This window comes from Buteo buteo, chromosome 2 (assembly GCF_964188355.1).
Source record: "Buteo buteo chromosome 2, bButBut1.hap1.1, whole genome shotgun sequence".
NCBI classification, from domain to species: domain Eukaryota; kingdom Metazoa; phylum Chordata; class Aves; order Accipitriformes; family Accipitridae; genus Buteo; species Buteo buteo.
The window spans coordinates 75,027,861-75,044,562 of NC_134172.1; the positions used below are offsets into that span (position 1 = coordinate 75,027,861).

The 16,702-nt window shown below is 32.6% G+C and overlaps 1 protein-coding gene across 1 annotated transcript in view; it reads right to left on the reverse strand.

The window, feature by feature from the left end:
• Positions 1 to 2,608: 2,608 nt before the first annotated feature.
• SYCP2 (synaptonemal complex protein 2) overlaps positions 2,609 to 16,702 on the reverse strand; it is a 40,398-nt gene continuing 26,304 nt past the window's right edge. Inside the window, exons 23-44 of the mRNA XM_075020309.1 lie at positions 16,381 to 16,478; positions 15,750 to 15,868; positions 14,932 to 14,962; positions 14,253 to 14,317; positions 14,088 to 14,145; positions 13,335 to 13,390; positions 12,758 to 12,806; positions 12,464 to 12,638; positions 12,003 to 12,070; positions 10,184 to 10,357; positions 9,194 to 9,377; positions 8,506 to 8,756; positions 8,223 to 8,393; positions 7,340 to 7,430; positions 6,675 to 6,836; positions 6,223 to 6,350; positions 5,464 to 5,558; positions 5,284 to 5,383; positions 4,460 to 4,518; positions 4,039 to 4,117; positions 3,541 to 3,597; positions 2,609 to 3,179 (exon numbers count right to left, since the gene is read on the reverse strand). Coding sequence (XP_074876410.1) covers positions 3,105 to 3,179; positions 3,541 to 3,597; positions 4,039 to 4,117; positions 4,460 to 4,518; positions 5,284 to 5,383; positions 5,464 to 5,558; positions 6,223 to 6,350; positions 6,675 to 6,836; positions 7,340 to 7,430; positions 8,223 to 8,393; positions 8,506 to 8,756; positions 9,194 to 9,377; positions 10,184 to 10,357; positions 12,003 to 12,070; positions 12,464 to 12,638; positions 12,758 to 12,806; positions 13,335 to 13,390; positions 14,088 to 14,145; positions 14,253 to 14,317; positions 14,932 to 14,962; positions 15,750 to 15,868; positions 16,381 to 16,478 — 2,345 coding nt within the window. The 3' untranslated portion in view covers positions 2,609 to 3,104. The remainder of the gene's footprint in view (positions 3,180 to 3,540; positions 3,598 to 4,038; positions 4,118 to 4,459; positions 4,519 to 5,283; positions 5,384 to 5,463; positions 5,559 to 6,222; positions 6,351 to 6,674; positions 6,837 to 7,339; positions 7,431 to 8,222; positions 8,394 to 8,505; positions 8,757 to 9,193; positions 9,378 to 10,183; positions 10,358 to 12,002; positions 12,071 to 12,463; positions 12,639 to 12,757; positions 12,807 to 13,334; positions 13,391 to 14,087; positions 14,146 to 14,252; positions 14,318 to 14,931; positions 14,963 to 15,749; positions 15,869 to 16,380; positions 16,479 to 16,702) is intronic.

Consider the following 16,702-nt stretch of genomic DNA (forward strand, 5'->3'; position numbering starts at 1 on the left):
GAAAGAAACAGGCCTGCAGTGCACAAATCCTATCACTTCATTTAGGTGTCTGCTTTGAATAACCCCTGGGCTTTCCCATCCACAAACTAAAAGAAAAAGCAATCTCCCTGTCCTGAACTTAGCTACTGTGAATACTCCCTGGTGATACAACAAATGTAAAAGTGTGAAGCGTATTTCATTGTACCTGTTCAAAGTTTTTAGAAGTTAGTGGGGTGGGATAAAGGCTGACAGGTGGACAGAAAAATGTCATACTTCTATTTTATCATGAGTCCTCACTAAAATTAGCAATTGTATTATTTTTCCAATATGCACTCACTGTAAGAAAAAAATTTGGGCCTTGCAGTGCTCTTTTTAAAACCTTGTACAGTTAAGAGAAAAATGCTGTTTCATATACAGATAAAATTCAATTAGACCAGTAAAAAAAAAAAAGTTTAACATCTCATTAGGTCCATCTAGTGGAGATGACAGTGATCACAAGCTCAAAAAAACCCAAACCAAACAAAAATCAGGAGCTCAGAAAAATTAGAAAAGCATTAAGTACACTTATGTAGATGGGATAAGTGACCAAATTATTTACTGTCAATTTCAATATAATAATTTCCAGACACAACACAGCTGTGTGTTTTTTAAATCAAATTGTAAGAAATATTTTTCATTTACAACTATTTCTGTTTACAATAAACCATTTCACATCAATGAAGTCTAAGAACACCAATTACTCTGCATTCTACTCTCGGTGCACATTAGGCAGAAATCTGTAACATCCATTTCTGATCTAAGAAGTTGGTTTTTAAAGATGGTATTTTTCAATAAGGATAAAAGCAATCTTTTTCATAAAGTCATAGGTTAATTTAGGTTGGTAAGAACCTAGGTCTTTTCCCAAGGTCATTAGGTCCCACCCCATGCTCTGAGTGAGGCAAATTGAAATTACAGTAGGTTGCTCGGTGAGTGCTGAGTTCAGGCTACAATCTTTGAGTATGGACTTTTCTTTTTTCTTTAATTTAAAGACAATATTAATATAAAGATTAAGAAGTAATTTAAAAATCAATAGAGTTTCCCATTTTCTTTGAGGACCTCTGTCAAAGAGTTTTCTACCTTAACTTTACCTTAAAATTCAATTTTAAATCCTGCTGTTTTTCTCTCTGAAAATAAACTTTAGGAGATGGTTACTCTCAGAAATAATGAAGGATAACTCAAAGATATATGAAGGACCTGCAGTACAGACAGATTGTATGGGCAAGCCAACAAAAAGTTAATAAAAGGAAACTGGTTAAGTGTCACCAAAGATGCAGATAGTGGTAAGGTTCAGCAGGGAAATTCCACTGGATAAGTATTTTGAAAAAATGATTGGTGGGTTTGAAGAAAGTCAAATCAACATGAGACCTAAATAACAGCCAACAACTTAGAATGAGGAAAGCCAGTCTATTAGACTTCTAAAAAAATATTAGACAATAATAATAGCAATATAGCATAACAGCTGCATTCAGAACTAGCTGGAATGAACATAAGTAAGAGTTTGAGAGATATAGACTGAGTGGTTTCAGTAACATATGAGAAAAAATATTAAAGAACACTACTGTAAGTAAAGGTCTCTGTGTTGATAACAAAAGTAGTATTAGGAATGTAGAAAGGAAACAGGAGAAACAGAAGAGTTCAGCAGGTAGAGGGGATAACAGAAGAAATGACAGAGAAGCGTATATGATGTTAAAGACAACCAAAGGACAAAATAAGAAGTATAACGGCATATAAAATAAGGGCTATAAAGTAATTAAATTGTGAAGAGCTATTACCCCGAAATTGGCTAATATATTGAGACCTCTGTGGTCATAACATCAGCTACAGACAAGCATGTACCCTCTCCAGCCTTGCTCCAGAAGCTGTAAAGTTGTGTTAATGCAGTGCTGAGTGAGCTCAGGCTCCTGAGATGCTGGGAGTGTTAATCTGGAGTCAGTTCCATGGTAAAGAGGCAGCTCTGCATGTGGTAATGTAGACAAGCTCCAAGACATGCACATTCTAGGAGTTACTCTCCACAACTGCTACTTCTTGATCAGCTGTAAGTTTTTAATCCCCATTTTTTACGAGAACTTAAATGAAAGATATTATTTTTCTGAGCCTGAAAAGTTTACAGTATATACATGCAGGATTGCAAGTTACAAAAGATTAAAAGTTTGCTAAGGAACTAGAAAATGCAAGGTAGTTTTTTTGTTCAATTTAAAAGCAAATTTAAGAGAAATATTAGCTTAGAAGCTGCGCATCATAAATATTCAGAAGAAACCTTCTAGTTGATACATGGCAACAAAGGAGAAGTGTAAATTATAACTCACTGGTCATTTTCTTAGGAAATCTTCTGAAATCTAAGTATACGGAATAGATTGTATTAGTATGTAAAATGTATTTCTGAGCTGCAGATAGCAGACCCTCTTGCTATCTGTTGTCTTACACAAAATATTTGCGCAGCAGTAAGTTTTATTTGACTGACGTGCAAATACGTATTACCAATTTAAAGCAAAATAGTAATGACATCATCTTGTAAAAAAAAAAAAACAAAACCAAAACCAGACAATACATATTTTTCTTGAAATATTTAATACAACTATTTGCAACGTAGTTCAACCACAAGTGTTTATAGAGTTTTGTTTTCTTTTAGAAACTCCTATTGAAGTCTAACACCACAGACAAATAGGACTGAGATCAAAACAGGCGATTTGATCCCTAAATAATTTCTTGCTGTATTCTGGATAAGACAAAAGGGGTATTCTGTACCCACAGACCCAAAACATAGATTCAAAGTGAAATTCAAGGTGATTTCTCTGAAAGTCAGTTAAATAACCTATAAAAATTGTTAAAGACTTCTTAAAAAATAGCATGTACTAAAAATCCAAAAATTTACATATTGCATTTTAGCAGATTCAGTAAAATAATTCCAAATATCACCTATAAAAGGAGAAGTCTTATCCACAAAGATTTTAATATTACTAATGAAAATATGCTTTCATTACACTAGTTTTCTTGAGTGTAAAAAAAAAGAAAAAGTCGTTGTCAAATTTTACGTTATAAAAGAGTGTTTATATTCACCTTGAATTTCAGGAAGGTATCTGAAAATATTACTTCAGAATTCTATCTTCTGATTGAAACAATGTCTGCAGTCCTCTGCGAACATTATACAGTTCCTCTTCTTGCTGTGCAAAAAGCATTACATTTATCACATACTTTAAATATAATTTTTTTATTTATTTTTTTTTTAAGTTTTGTAATTCTGGTGCATAGTGTATGCTGCTTTTAACATATCAAATATGATACTTTTCTTTTCCATGTCAATATTCAACATATTAAGACTCAGAACTAAAACAGTAAATCTATATCTACCTGCTGCTTTTATCAACCAGATAAGGTTTAAAGTAAAACATGTCAGTGATACTTGGATTCTGACTCATTTTTATTTTTGATAGGGGACTAGAAATTAGAATTTTTAGTAATTTAGTGTTCAAACAGCTATACTTACACAATAAATAGAAATGAGGACAAGATAACTTCATTTACCATTTCTTTAAGAAGTTTCTCTTGGAGTCCTTTTAAGTCTTCTTTCATCAGGTGCATCTATAAAAAGATACGGAATGCATCTTCTCTGCTCACAATTGGTAACCCATTTTCAAGAAGACAATTACATCCCTAAATGGTTTATAACTAAGACACAGGTGCACATGCATCCACCTGCCTAAGGAAAGGGACACGTGTTTTAAATTTGTTCTTTCTTGGATGATTAACAGTGGTAAACAAAGCCACAGAATACAGAACAAATCTTGCAGCAGTTTTCCCCATAATTGCACACACCTTCTAATGGGTGAAATCTAGGCCTATAACACTGAGTATTGTTACATTATAGGACATTTTATGACAATGAAAAACTATAAAAACACTTATGTGGCATTAATACAATGCTGAGGATAACTACTTTCTTTGGAAAAAAGTCAATACTGATATCTGTTGGTAAAATTGAAAAATTATTAAAAACAAGAAAGAAACAGAAGTTCATCATACCTCTGAAGTAAAAATATGTTCTTCATAGTCAACAGTATGGTAGATGTTGTTTTCAAATGAAGTTTTAAGAATCTGAATTCTAAAGAAATAAAAGGCAGTTCAAATGGTTTTGCTACGTATGAACTTTCCACACACATCATTAATATATCCCATTATTTGTACTCTATTTGTACTTAAAAGCATGGATAAATATTACCATCATTGTTACTACTGGAATAGTCCCTCAGGTATGTGGAGAAATTTAGATGGAGAATAATTACATTCTTCCTCTAATGTAACATTTTAATCTCATTTTCTCATCTCATTTACTATCTCTATTTTATGGAAGACAGAAATTGCATAGAGAATATTAGTTGGCCTAACTTATACCTCAAATGAACATAACACAAATGTCACCCCGGGATTAATGAAGCCTACTAACCTCTGTTGCTCATTTTTCATGTATGTACTAAAAGTATGTGTATGTTTTTTCCAAAAGGTCTGGAAAGAAAAATATTAATAGATGATAATCAGTAGGAAGGAATATTTTCTGAACTAAAACTGACTAATATCTAATATGAATAAAATAACCTACAATGACAGACTCAGCACAGAATGCGTAGGAGTTACACAGTCACCACAGAAACTTGAAAGAAAATAATAAGCTTAGCTGGCAGGATGAGGCACTTAAGGAATTCTGTTATCATGGAACCAGTTTCATCAAAAGTCTGTTCTGCATAACAGTTTCAAAACAATGAAAAAGAATACCCATAGCATTTTAACCAGACTTTCCATATAATTTAAGCCATACCTTCAGTGTAAAAGAAAAAAGGTGAATATAGTCTTGTGTTTACATGAATATTTGTTTATCGATTTTTACATTACAGCAAGTAGAAGACCCATAATGTCAACTGGCTCATTGTAGAACACACAGCAAATAAGGTTAAATACCTACATGCTGTTCTTGAAATACAGGCCAGCTGAAAAAAAAGGCTCACGAAGTGGGGTAAACAGCCCATTAAAAGTAGTAATAGTAGTTTATTCTAGGAAGAAAAACATACAGCAGTGAGCTAGAAATTCTAAGAGCATAGCATTAGCCAATCCTAACACCTCAAATTCATTATTTGAAATTTGACCCAACTTTAAGCAAAATGATAAAGGTTTTTAAAATCAGAATTAATGATCTAAAGTTAAAGATTATATGAATAATCTATGGGTTCCATAAGAATTCACTTTTCTCCATGATCAAGCAATTAAAATACAAACCGAGAATTCTTTTTCCACGTTTTTCAGGGACTGAGAATCTTTTTCAAAATTCTCAAGTTCCTCAAGAAGAGCAAAATGAAATTTGTCCAGCTGCCTGATCCTACCAAAACAAAATGAGTTACTTTTAGAAGGTATTAATTGCATTTTAAGGGTGTTTTAAAGAAATCTTTCATTACAGACCTGCATTCATGAAGCTGGTAAGTCATTGTTGTCAAATGCTCATGGGCAGCTCTTAATGATTGCTTAGTAAAATGATCCATTTTCCGTGAGCGGCTCTATAAGGTTGTTTTAACATTAAACTCAGATTACTTTCACTTTAGGAGAAAAACCCCTGTATTACATTTAGTACTGTAATTGCTTAGTATCACAGATCATACTGAGCAAAAAAACTTTTTTTTTTAAATTATCTCTCTATCCTTTAACAATAAACTTTCTGCTAATGAAATGTAAATAAACATGGGTTTATGTTTTTGATAAAATTCTACCTAACTTAATTAGAAGTATATTATTTGAAAAATATATTTCCTCAAAATAGAGAAAGTACACATGTAATGAATGATGTGTGCTTACAGCTGTCTTAGATGAACAAAGGCATTATTCAGGCTCAAGTTTTCCTTTTTGCAAATAAATTTCACTCATGGGTTTGATAATTTGAAAAAATCAAAATGCTCTACACTCTTTAGATACATAAGCTTGTTTTGAAAAAACAGACAGGATAAAAAATAAAACAGACCTGGGAAAGAAAATCCTTGGAGAGTTAAGTACATAAAGGAATTGAAAAAGGCATAAAAGGAAACTTGAATTCTGTCATTTCTTGAAGTTCTATGCACATAGCTATTTTCATGTCCTTTTAAGCAAATTCTGTGGTGTAAGACAAGCTATCATTCTTATGCACATGTACCCACACAGACAACTAGTATTGTATATGAAATGTCTTGCCTCAATTTTCTTAGTAAATTCTTTTTGGAGATTCTGACATATACTGATAGTTGAACAACCAGGATCCCAGATTTCCCCATCGAAACCAGACAGATCATTTACAGATACAGTAGATACGCTTTCAGACACTGAAGAGAAGTAGAAAAAGATAATGTCACAATTCAATATGAAAAAAAATCCCATTTGGAGTTGGAACAGGGCCTAGAACAGCTTTTGTTATATAGAGATTAATTTCACCTATTAGATGGCTGAGACTAGGTTCTATTGTCATATAAATTACCTGACTTTTTAAATGTTTATAGTCTCTAAAGATTTAGCATTTCTTTTTATTTCTTTTTTTAAACATGTAAAATGCTTTTTAATGTATATTATATTTTCTTGTTAAAACTTTAATTCATTATGTTATTTCAAACTTTCACACAACTATAGTCAACTTTCACTCTATAACTAACCTCTGTAAGTAACAGCATCATCTGTTTTAAATAATTTTCTAGGCTGTAACTTTGTTCTTCTGTTTCCTTTTTTTCCCTCCTCTTTGCTTGTTTCTACTTCATCAGAATTGCTTTCTGTATCACTGTGGTACCTTCGTTTGAGAAATGTCTGTGTATTTGGCCCTTTAATGAACATGAAAGTAATGGTTAATTTTAGGATTATTTAGAATAATGACATGGGAGGATAAAGAAGAGTATGAGAACTTGATGTAAATGAACAACAGGATTTCAACAGAACACAGAACTCTGACCCATGCAAGACTCACTCATTAAAGAGATTCATCGTAAGCCCTCTTTTCCTGATAATACCGTCATCCCCACTTTTTTCCAGTGTCAGTGGGAATGCTGCTCTTCAAGAGTGGAACTAACTCTTTACAGTAACTGCATTTTGAAGCCCATTTTTTGTTGTTTTTCTGTTATTGGTTTTTGTTTGTTTGTTTGTTTTAGGGGGTAATTAGAACAGCAGAGAAAAATGAGAAAAACAGTAAAAATGGAATAATACTGAAAATTTATAAAAGAAAACAAGATTTAAAAACTTGGGCCATATTTTTATGCCAAATAAACATTTTTCTTAACCTTTACAGAGACACAATGAAAGTCTTTTGCTTTACATTAAATGTTTATACCTGACTCATGTGTGGGGCCATTAGGTTCCTCACTCCAAGACTGTACTTTACTTCCACTGGAAACAGACGCTGGAGATGGTGGTACACAATCCTAAAAGAAAAGTCACTGATTTATTAGCTTCCAAATTAAAGCACTTTTAGAAATCTTCATCTGAAATCCACAATTATGTTGCTTTTCATTTAACTAGGGACGTGAACACAACTACAGTTAGGGGAAAAAAAAAAAATTAAAAAATCACTGCATGAATTACTACTAGGTCTCACTAGATGAAAGAATAAACAAATTCTTCAAATTAATAATTATTGATAGCATTAAGTCAAATGACCAATAAGGTCTAACTGTTTCTTGCAATAGGACACAAACAAAATTTTTTCTTAAAGGAGTCACTAGTGCTTTTTTCACTAGAAAAAGTACTTACGAGAAGTGGTTTGAAGGTATACAGCAGTTTTTATTTATTTGCCAATGTTACAATAGTTGTTATATTGAGTAGTACATTAATGCCAAAACTATAAGAGCACTTTTTCACCTCAAGAATTTTTCCATACAGATGTTGCAATTCTTTAATTTGTAAACAATAATTTATTTTTTACTGAAAGTCAGGAAGAAAATATTTACTCCCTGTTATTTTTTAAGGTATTAATTATAACTGATCTGGGATACAGTTCTTTCCTTATATCCATATGATAAACAATTTACTAATTTCTCTCAAATATTTAAAAATTAACTAGTAGGATTTTCCAAGCAGGTCACAAGTACACATTATATCTACTGTTTAACATTAAGAAAGATGCATTTCCCTTAAACCTCACCATCTGTAAAGTAGATAAAATAGATCCAAAGCTGCAGCTCTCTTCTGAAGAGCAAAAGGATTTAGGAACATACCTCTTCTTTACTTTTGGTGATAGATTTAGTGATATCTTGTAGTTTCCCATTAATAGAAATTGTGTCTGAAAAGTAATGTCTGAAACTTGAATCTTCATTATTATCACGTGTTTCAGATACAGATCCCTTTGCATGTTTTCCACTGACAGTTTTGTATGTCTTTAAGCTGAGCTACACATTAACAAAAAAAATCATTATTGAAAGGAGATGTACAAAAGCATAAAACAGTTGGCAGCTGAACGGAACGATTTCAGTTAAAATAACTGTAGAGTAATATTCTTACCAAAGATGCTTCAGTTAAAACTGGTGAGAAACTTTTACTTCCAAATGTTAACTTTTTAACAGTCATCTCAGGGGACTGATTTAGACATATACTTTCAATATTCTTTTTTTGTGGAGAGAAATTATTGGGAGAGATTCCTTTCTCAAAGTTGAACATTTCCCTTTTTTCTGGTGTTGACTCCTGAAGCCCAGGTGACCTTTCACTGTAAGTATGCTCTTGAGTAACATCTCCTTCTGATATTCTTTCAGCACCTAGAAAACAGTTACTTAACTGTCAGCATGAGGAATGAAAGTTAAAAAAGGTAAGTTAAAGCCCCATATCGATAAGTCTTCCAACTCTAGGTATTTGCAAGCCTCAGATGTATGGAATTTTACTTTAAGTGTTGGCATATGACTTGCCACACTTGCACTTTTTGCACTCCACACTATTTTAGTGGTTACCAGATTCATTCTAACAGTTATGTATTGCACTTCTGTATCATGCTGATGTCAAGTAACTGCACCAGCCTATAAAACTGTTACTAATGTATTAATACACTTCCTTAAATTATGTGGTACACACTGAATTAGGGGATATCTCTTATTTTAAAAGCATAAAATAAATGTAAAACTGTACTATTGTGATAATCCTCATTTAACCTCTGACTTTTGATACAGTATTGCTATAAGTTAAAAGTCAAAATACCTACATCTCATTGTCTCAAGAGATACAGGACTCTCGGATGAAGATATTTCAACTTCCTGTTCTGCAGAATTCTTTGATTCAATAAATGCTTTAAGTACACAGTTAGCTACTCTCTGTGGCTCCATAGATAAAATATTCTGGAGTTCCTTTTGCTGATTATCATCCTTGTTTTCCCCATTCATACGTTTCTATTAAAATACAAAGTTTATATAAACATAATTTGTAAATATAGTGAAGTGTATATATATATACAGGTAAAGAGCATATTATCTATATGTACTGTTGAACAAGCAGAAGATCCAAAAAGGAACATCATTGGAAGTACTTAAATTCATAAGGATATCAGGTGTTCTAATATCAATAAGCATTGAATTTAATTCAGCACCCAAACGTCTGTTCTTATGAACTTCTTAACTATTGGAGGCAATTACCGATGCTTCAGGATTTAATCAATGAAGTTTACAGACCTATCCATATACATTGAAATGTTATGCTGAAAGAATGAAAACATTTTAGCACCCAATGTCATTGCTTAATTTACTAAAAATCCTATTTGGATATTCAGCAAATGTATTGACATACCCTCTATCAAGTCACCATTTTGTAATGTACACAGAATAGGCATAGCATTATCAAAATCACATTACCTAAAAGAACAAAATTTGGCTTACTAAAACCTCCCATCTAATAGACATTTTCAAAATATCATTAAGTTTTTAAAATAAAGGACACAGTAGTTCTTTGCAGCAGAATAATTTTCATAAATAGAAACTGAAATACTATTATGACTGAGAAGATTATTTGGGACTGATTTTCTTAGCAGCTAAATACTCATATTAAAAAAGGGCACTACTATAAATAATAAATAAAATTAATTTCAACTTGCTTATGTTGGGCACTTAAAATTCAGGAGTATTAAGTACAAAGCAGACCAGAGTTTATTTTGAAAAATATGGCAGAAGTGGATTTTTAAGAATAAAATGCAACTGTATACCTGTATTTTTGATTTCTTCTCCTTAGAGTTGCATGCTTTCCTTTCACTCTCTGACTCTGAACTGGAAGGCTCTCTGTAATTTTTTGCTAATGCTGCCCTTCGAGGTAGTTTTTGCCTGGTGGTTTGTTCTATCGTTTCATCAGTTCTTGAACTCTGTTTTTTACATTTGTTTATCTTTGGAAGAATAAAAACATCTTCAGTATATATCAGACTGATTAATAAATAAATACATTAAATGGCAAGCAACTTGGTTTAATTACTTGAAATCCATTATTTCAAAACAACTAAAAGAGTTTAACGTTACCAAAGCTCAGAGAGTCCAACCATCAGTCTACTAAGCATTTTGGGAAGATAATTTTCACTGTAGATAGGGCACAGTGCAGTCAGGAATGTAAGAGTCAAAAAAGTAAAGAGGCAAAATAAATACCATTTTTGAACTACAGCAAAGGTGAAGTGGGTTTCCAAAGCTTGCTCTCTGAAATATGTGCACATTTAAATTAGACTGTAAGTGGTCTGAAATGGAACAAAACCAGAAGCCTGCATAGTGAGCAGGAACCAGCATCCTTGATCATCACGTCTGAACTGGTTACCTTAACCACTAGACTAGAAACTATCTTCCTTTCTATTTGTCCTCCTTCTGCATCATAACTACTGCCACTTTCTCTACACAGCAGTCAACGTTCAGAAATAGAGCAAAGCATGTTCTCACTGAAAGTACCCCAGGGACCTGACATTAGAAGGGATGTAAAATTCAAGTGCAATGCCCCTCAGACTAGGAGAGATTAGCATTCTTGCCTCCTACTGTCTTGAAAAGTGATCTATGCAAAATGCATGCTTTCCTAGCTTCGTCATCTCCAGGGTCAAGTCTATTAGTGACTTCTTGGGCTTCAGATGCTCTCCATCTAAGTCTATGCAGTAGTGGAACCCTACCTCCTCAAAGCAGGCACTTTGAACTTGCTTGGGTAGATCTAGGGAATTTCACTACTAAAAAAGGACACATTTTAGTAAGTAGACAGATTCAAAATTGGGCAATTGAAGCCCTCTTCAGTTTGGATTTACATGGGCTAGATATGACCATCAATACCTACATGTGGTGATCATATTTTCATATGCATGATTTACATTGAATGCACGCACGTAGCTTTAAGCTACTAACATTAAATAGATTTGAATAATTATGGTACAGTCTAAGAGACCAAAGAGTAGTCTGGAGGGGACAGGGGAAGGTTTGGGGATTTTTTGGCAGTTTGTTTTTTAAACTGTGGCTTACAAACATCTACAAGCATCTGCCATTAACATGTTCATAATCACTTATAATGTATTATACTCCCAACGTTAATACATTTACAATATTTTGTAATTATTATTCTTTCTGAACATCTATAACGTTTTTGGTTTGCAGTTTTACTATGTTATATATATTCATTTAAAGAAATTATAATCTCAAAGGTATTAAAATTAAATTAAGCACATTAGGCACATGAAAACTCGTTGAAAAGCTAACGGCATATTCAATGGAGTAGATGGCTATTAAGTAGTAAATAGACAAAATCAATTATTTTAAGTAATAAAACTTACAAAAGCATCAATATATAATAATCACTCTAACTCATAGCTAGTATTATGACTGAAATACTAGCTAAATACTACATAAAAAGAATATAGTACCTGAAAAGAACAAACCATATTTAACAAATGTTCTTGAAATAAGCATGGAGAAATGGCACATATTCATAAAAAAATATTTAAAAACAGTTTCTGTAGTGAGTTAAGATATTTTGAATAGGTATTACAAGTCTAGTTGCAAATTTACATTTACCTTTTTCTTATTTGCATTTTTGCCTTTAGGTTTATCCACTTGGCAAGCAGGTTCAGAGAATTTATCTGCTGTTATAATACACAAAGTTATAAAAATCAGCAAAATATTCAAATGTTTACGTTTAGAGTTTTAGCTGTAAAATCATACAATCACTTTTATGCCCGCCAACTTACTGCTTCAGTAAACTGCTTTCAGCACATTATTTTAAAAAGCCAAAGGTTTTTTGGTTGACAATAACCTCTGTCGGTCCCATCCTCCAATACTTTTACACATTAAAATACAGACTTTTTGGAAATTAACCTTTATAAATGGTTAGAACTAGTTTGAAAATTCCTTATGCTTGGAAATAAGACAACAAAAACATATTGTATCTCCAACACAGAACATTACATGCTGTGCAGTTAATATCTATGGACAAACTTATTGTAGCATTCTTAAGGAATATGAAAAATGTTTCTTACTTTTGTTTGTACTTATTGGTTTCCCTATTTTTTTATTTTTACTGTAATCAATTAACTGGGCTTTAGATTTTCTATTCGATTCCTGTAGCCAACTAATGTCTGTCTTGCTGTCATCACCTCTGTATTCTGTGTCTGTGTCACTAAAGAGATGCTTCTTGTTCTGATTGTTTCTAGTCTACAAAAACCAAAAAATTTCTTAAGTTACTGATTTACTTTTAATACCTTTCAGTTACATAATTGGTATTTAAAGGTAGGAAGACAAGATACACTGATCCACAAAAATCTGAGCCTTACTTTTTTTCTTCCTTTCACTTCAGTGCTAGTTTTACTGTCAACAGTGTTCCTTAATTAGAAAAGAAAAAACACCTTTAAATGATACATTTAAAAATACCTGTTCTAAATCTTCCTACTGTTCATGCGATATGTGGATTAAGGATTCGAACAAATGTACCTACTTTTGTTTTCACATCCATTTTGCATATACCCGTTTACCTTAAACTCTAGTGGATGTGCTTATTTGCTAAGGATCAGTAAGAACACAGAGTAACAATATGTCCCTTTTCAGGCTGATCATTAACAAAGAACTACCCCCCTCTATTGAGGAGTTTATATCCCCATAGCATTCCATGAAGAGAACTAAAGCTGTTTTCTTCATGAAACACATTCTTTCCTTTTTCGTAAGCTTCCCAAAGGAAAATAATCAAACAGCCTAGGAGACCACTGCAGCTATGTTTATTGCTTGAAAAAACAACACAGTCAAGATATTGTTGTCGTGCATACATTCCCTGGATTTTCATAATGGAATGCTGGAGAATGCAGACAGTACTATTCTTGATAATCAGCAGACTAGGACACAATGTAACATCCCTACCCTTTTTTGTTTGGATCTGTATGAACACTCAGTTCAGTAACATGCAGTTCTTGGATCTAAAAATGTAAATAAATAAGAAACAAATGAAGGTTTTAATTTGTTATACAATTTGAACAAAGTTAAACAGGCCACCAGACAGTAACAGCTAAAGGCTTTTCTGCTCAGTTTTTACACTCAGCAATTAACTTACAATGATTAATTTCTATCTTAGAAATTATTTAAGAACAGAGCTGATAGTTAAAACCAACTGGAACTGACTGAAGCTTTCATTATCTCAAACTAATACATTACTTTCCATCCACTTACTTCACTACCTTCACTAATTCAGCAGGCTTCTCTGAACCATAAGAAGCAAAACTCTCTTGTTGTCTTTTGCTCTTATCTTAGCCAGATTTTCTTTTTACTCAAACAGCTGGGCAAAGATGTCTTTACAATGGGGACTGGAAGGATGGCAATAACACTTTCAGGATAATAGAATAATTTAACAATAATGATACTCCTAACAAACTGGTTTATTCTTAATTCAGGAAAACATCGTAATAGCTTTAAGTGGCCAGAACCTTAGGATAGTGTGTATCATTATACATTTGAAAGTGATGGAGGTATTTACATGGCAAACTTTTTTTCCCCACTTAGTTCAGTGATGTAATTTGAATTTTTAGATGTTAACTATACTTTCAGGAGACATAATTTAACTTGACTGAGTTCCTTTATATTCTATTCATAACATATCAATTTCAGTTATATTCTTACTCCAAGCTTTATTGTAGGCTCATCAAACCCACTGATGTTAAAGTTGTAGACATCATCCCTGTCAAACAGAGAAAGAGATCAATTTTGTGACTGAATTAATGAACATTTCACAGAGTTAGGTACGGGCAATTAGAAATTTTGTTTGAAAATGTTTTAACTACTTACATAATATGACCAGCAGATGTATTAAGAAAAGTAGTGGTTTTCAGGTTTCTATCCTGAACTTCTTCCTACACATAAATAAAAAGTTAACTCATATGTCAAATTTGGACTATGCATTTATACATAATGTCATCACAAAAAGCAAGTTCTTCATCATGAACATATGAAAAAACCTAGCAGCTGCTCAGACTTCCACTTGATTAGCAACAGTACAATATGGCAAAAGTGGACAAGAGCTAGCAGAAACCAAATCTTTTAGAATTTATCCTTTAAGGATATCAACAAAACCTCAGAATTTTTCCCCCCAAACATTAAGACTAATTCCTGTGTCCTCGCTATATCCCATTTAAGGATTCTATAATCTCATTTACTATAATATTTTTATTCTAAATATTTAGCATTGCCACATTCAAAAGGAACAGATTCGATTAAATAATATGTAAACAGAAATTAATTTGGGTTTCACTGGCTGATAGTTGCCTGTAAAAATATTATTCTACATAAGTAAATATATAAAAAGTGTTTTAAGTATATATAGTCAATGCATAATTAATATTAATGTCTACAGATATTTAACATTCAGCGATATTTCTGAACTTTCGCTTTACATCTACTCGCTACCACCATATATGTACATATATCTGTTCTGAAAAAATTTCTAATAAAAGCAATAATATGTTACCTTAGAGACACAGGATTTATTTAAATGCAGCCTAAAACATAAGGATACATTTTGTTAAATGCTAATTAGAATATATGCATTAGAATACTGCTTATATAAAAAAAGGCCTTCTCAAACACAACAAATTTATTCAGGCATTTAAATACAAAACCAAGTGGATTAAAAGAGATCAGGCCCTTTCATTTTTGCACTCTAGAAAAATTCATTCCACATCACACAGCTAGCTATACTGCAGGTTCTACATGTCTTCCAAATCCCTATCCAAAAGGTTTAGAAGGTGATGTAGCCTAACTATTCCAGTCCTTTGTCACCCAGTTACAATCAAACATGGAGAGCATGTAACTACATGTAAAGTGTATCTCCAAGCATCAGTTCCAGAAAGGTAAGACTAATTTTCTTATTTAAGAATTTGTTAAATTTAAACTGTCTAACAGTCAACTCTTTCAGGAAGAGAGAACTAGGAACTTTAGATGATCAGAAAATTGATAACTGAATCCAAGTTTGACCCCCAAACTATGATGATAGGATGGTGCAGTGCCCATGAACTGTCCCAGTTAATCTCTCTCCACAAAACATGTTGTGACTGAATGAGTGAAAGACCACTGAATGGAGTTTCTAACGGCCTTTGTAGTTATTTCAACTACTAGAACCATTCAACTACTAGTCTCCTACTCCTCAGTACAATAGGGTTTATCAGAAGTGAACAAATGATTCAGATTAAAGCAGGATATGAAATAATTGTAGACAGAGGAGTAGACCACAGACAAAGCCACATGCACAAAAAGAATAAGCACAAAAGTAAATTGTTCACATCATACCTGTTAAAACCCAAGGAGTCTCTTGCTTTGCCTTTTTCATCAGTCTTTACTTTGTATCTGTCACTGATTTTACTAATTAGGGATTTTGTTGCATCTGTCATTTCTTTAGGCTTTGTTTTCTATAAAAATAGAGTTTAAGACTCAACTTTGAACCTGTTCAACAGAAGGGCAAAGCTGCAAACAGAACTACAGGTTCCCAACAATCACCTAAACTTCATTAAATGTCTTCTAGATGTACTAAATCACATTCCTTTGAAAACCATTTTCCCTTGCATTGCCCAAACAGTGAGCAATAAAACATCAGTTTAGCAGATATTTTAAGTGTTGTGGTTTTGTGTACTATAACATTCAAAAGTGAATGAAGAAGTGCATGGAAAGCACAAGTTGGTGCTTATTTAGGGACTTTTTTAAAAAGATGACTTTTAAAAAGAAATACAGAGTAAACTAATCTTAAACAGGTCACACAGAGTAAACAGTGTAGCCGACATTAGTTAATTCACTTGGTCTTAGTGGAAAGTCAATTAAAAATAAGTTTGTGACTAAATGAAAGTAAAACACAAATTTTGAGACACTGAAAATTTGACAGTTCTCTTAATTGCAAGTCAAAGAAATGAAGGTAAGAAACTCTCACCATCTTTGGTTGTTTTGGATTTGCAGTCTCTTTTCTAAAGAGAACATCAGTTTCCTCTTTTGTAAAATCAGAATGCAAAGATGTTTTCGACGCTTTAGCTGAAATAAATGTTTTAAATGATGTTTCAGCAGTAGTTTAAATATTTTTCCCTTCTGTACTTCACAGTTTCTGTTCCAAATGATTAACACTCTGACTGTCCACTAAGTATTTTGCAGTTCTCTTCCCTCATGGTATCAATTTAATTTTCCTCTCTTTTCTAATTTGTTTATCTGGAGATATACTTCAAAAAATTCAGTAAATGCTTTTTGTTTCACAGCTCTTT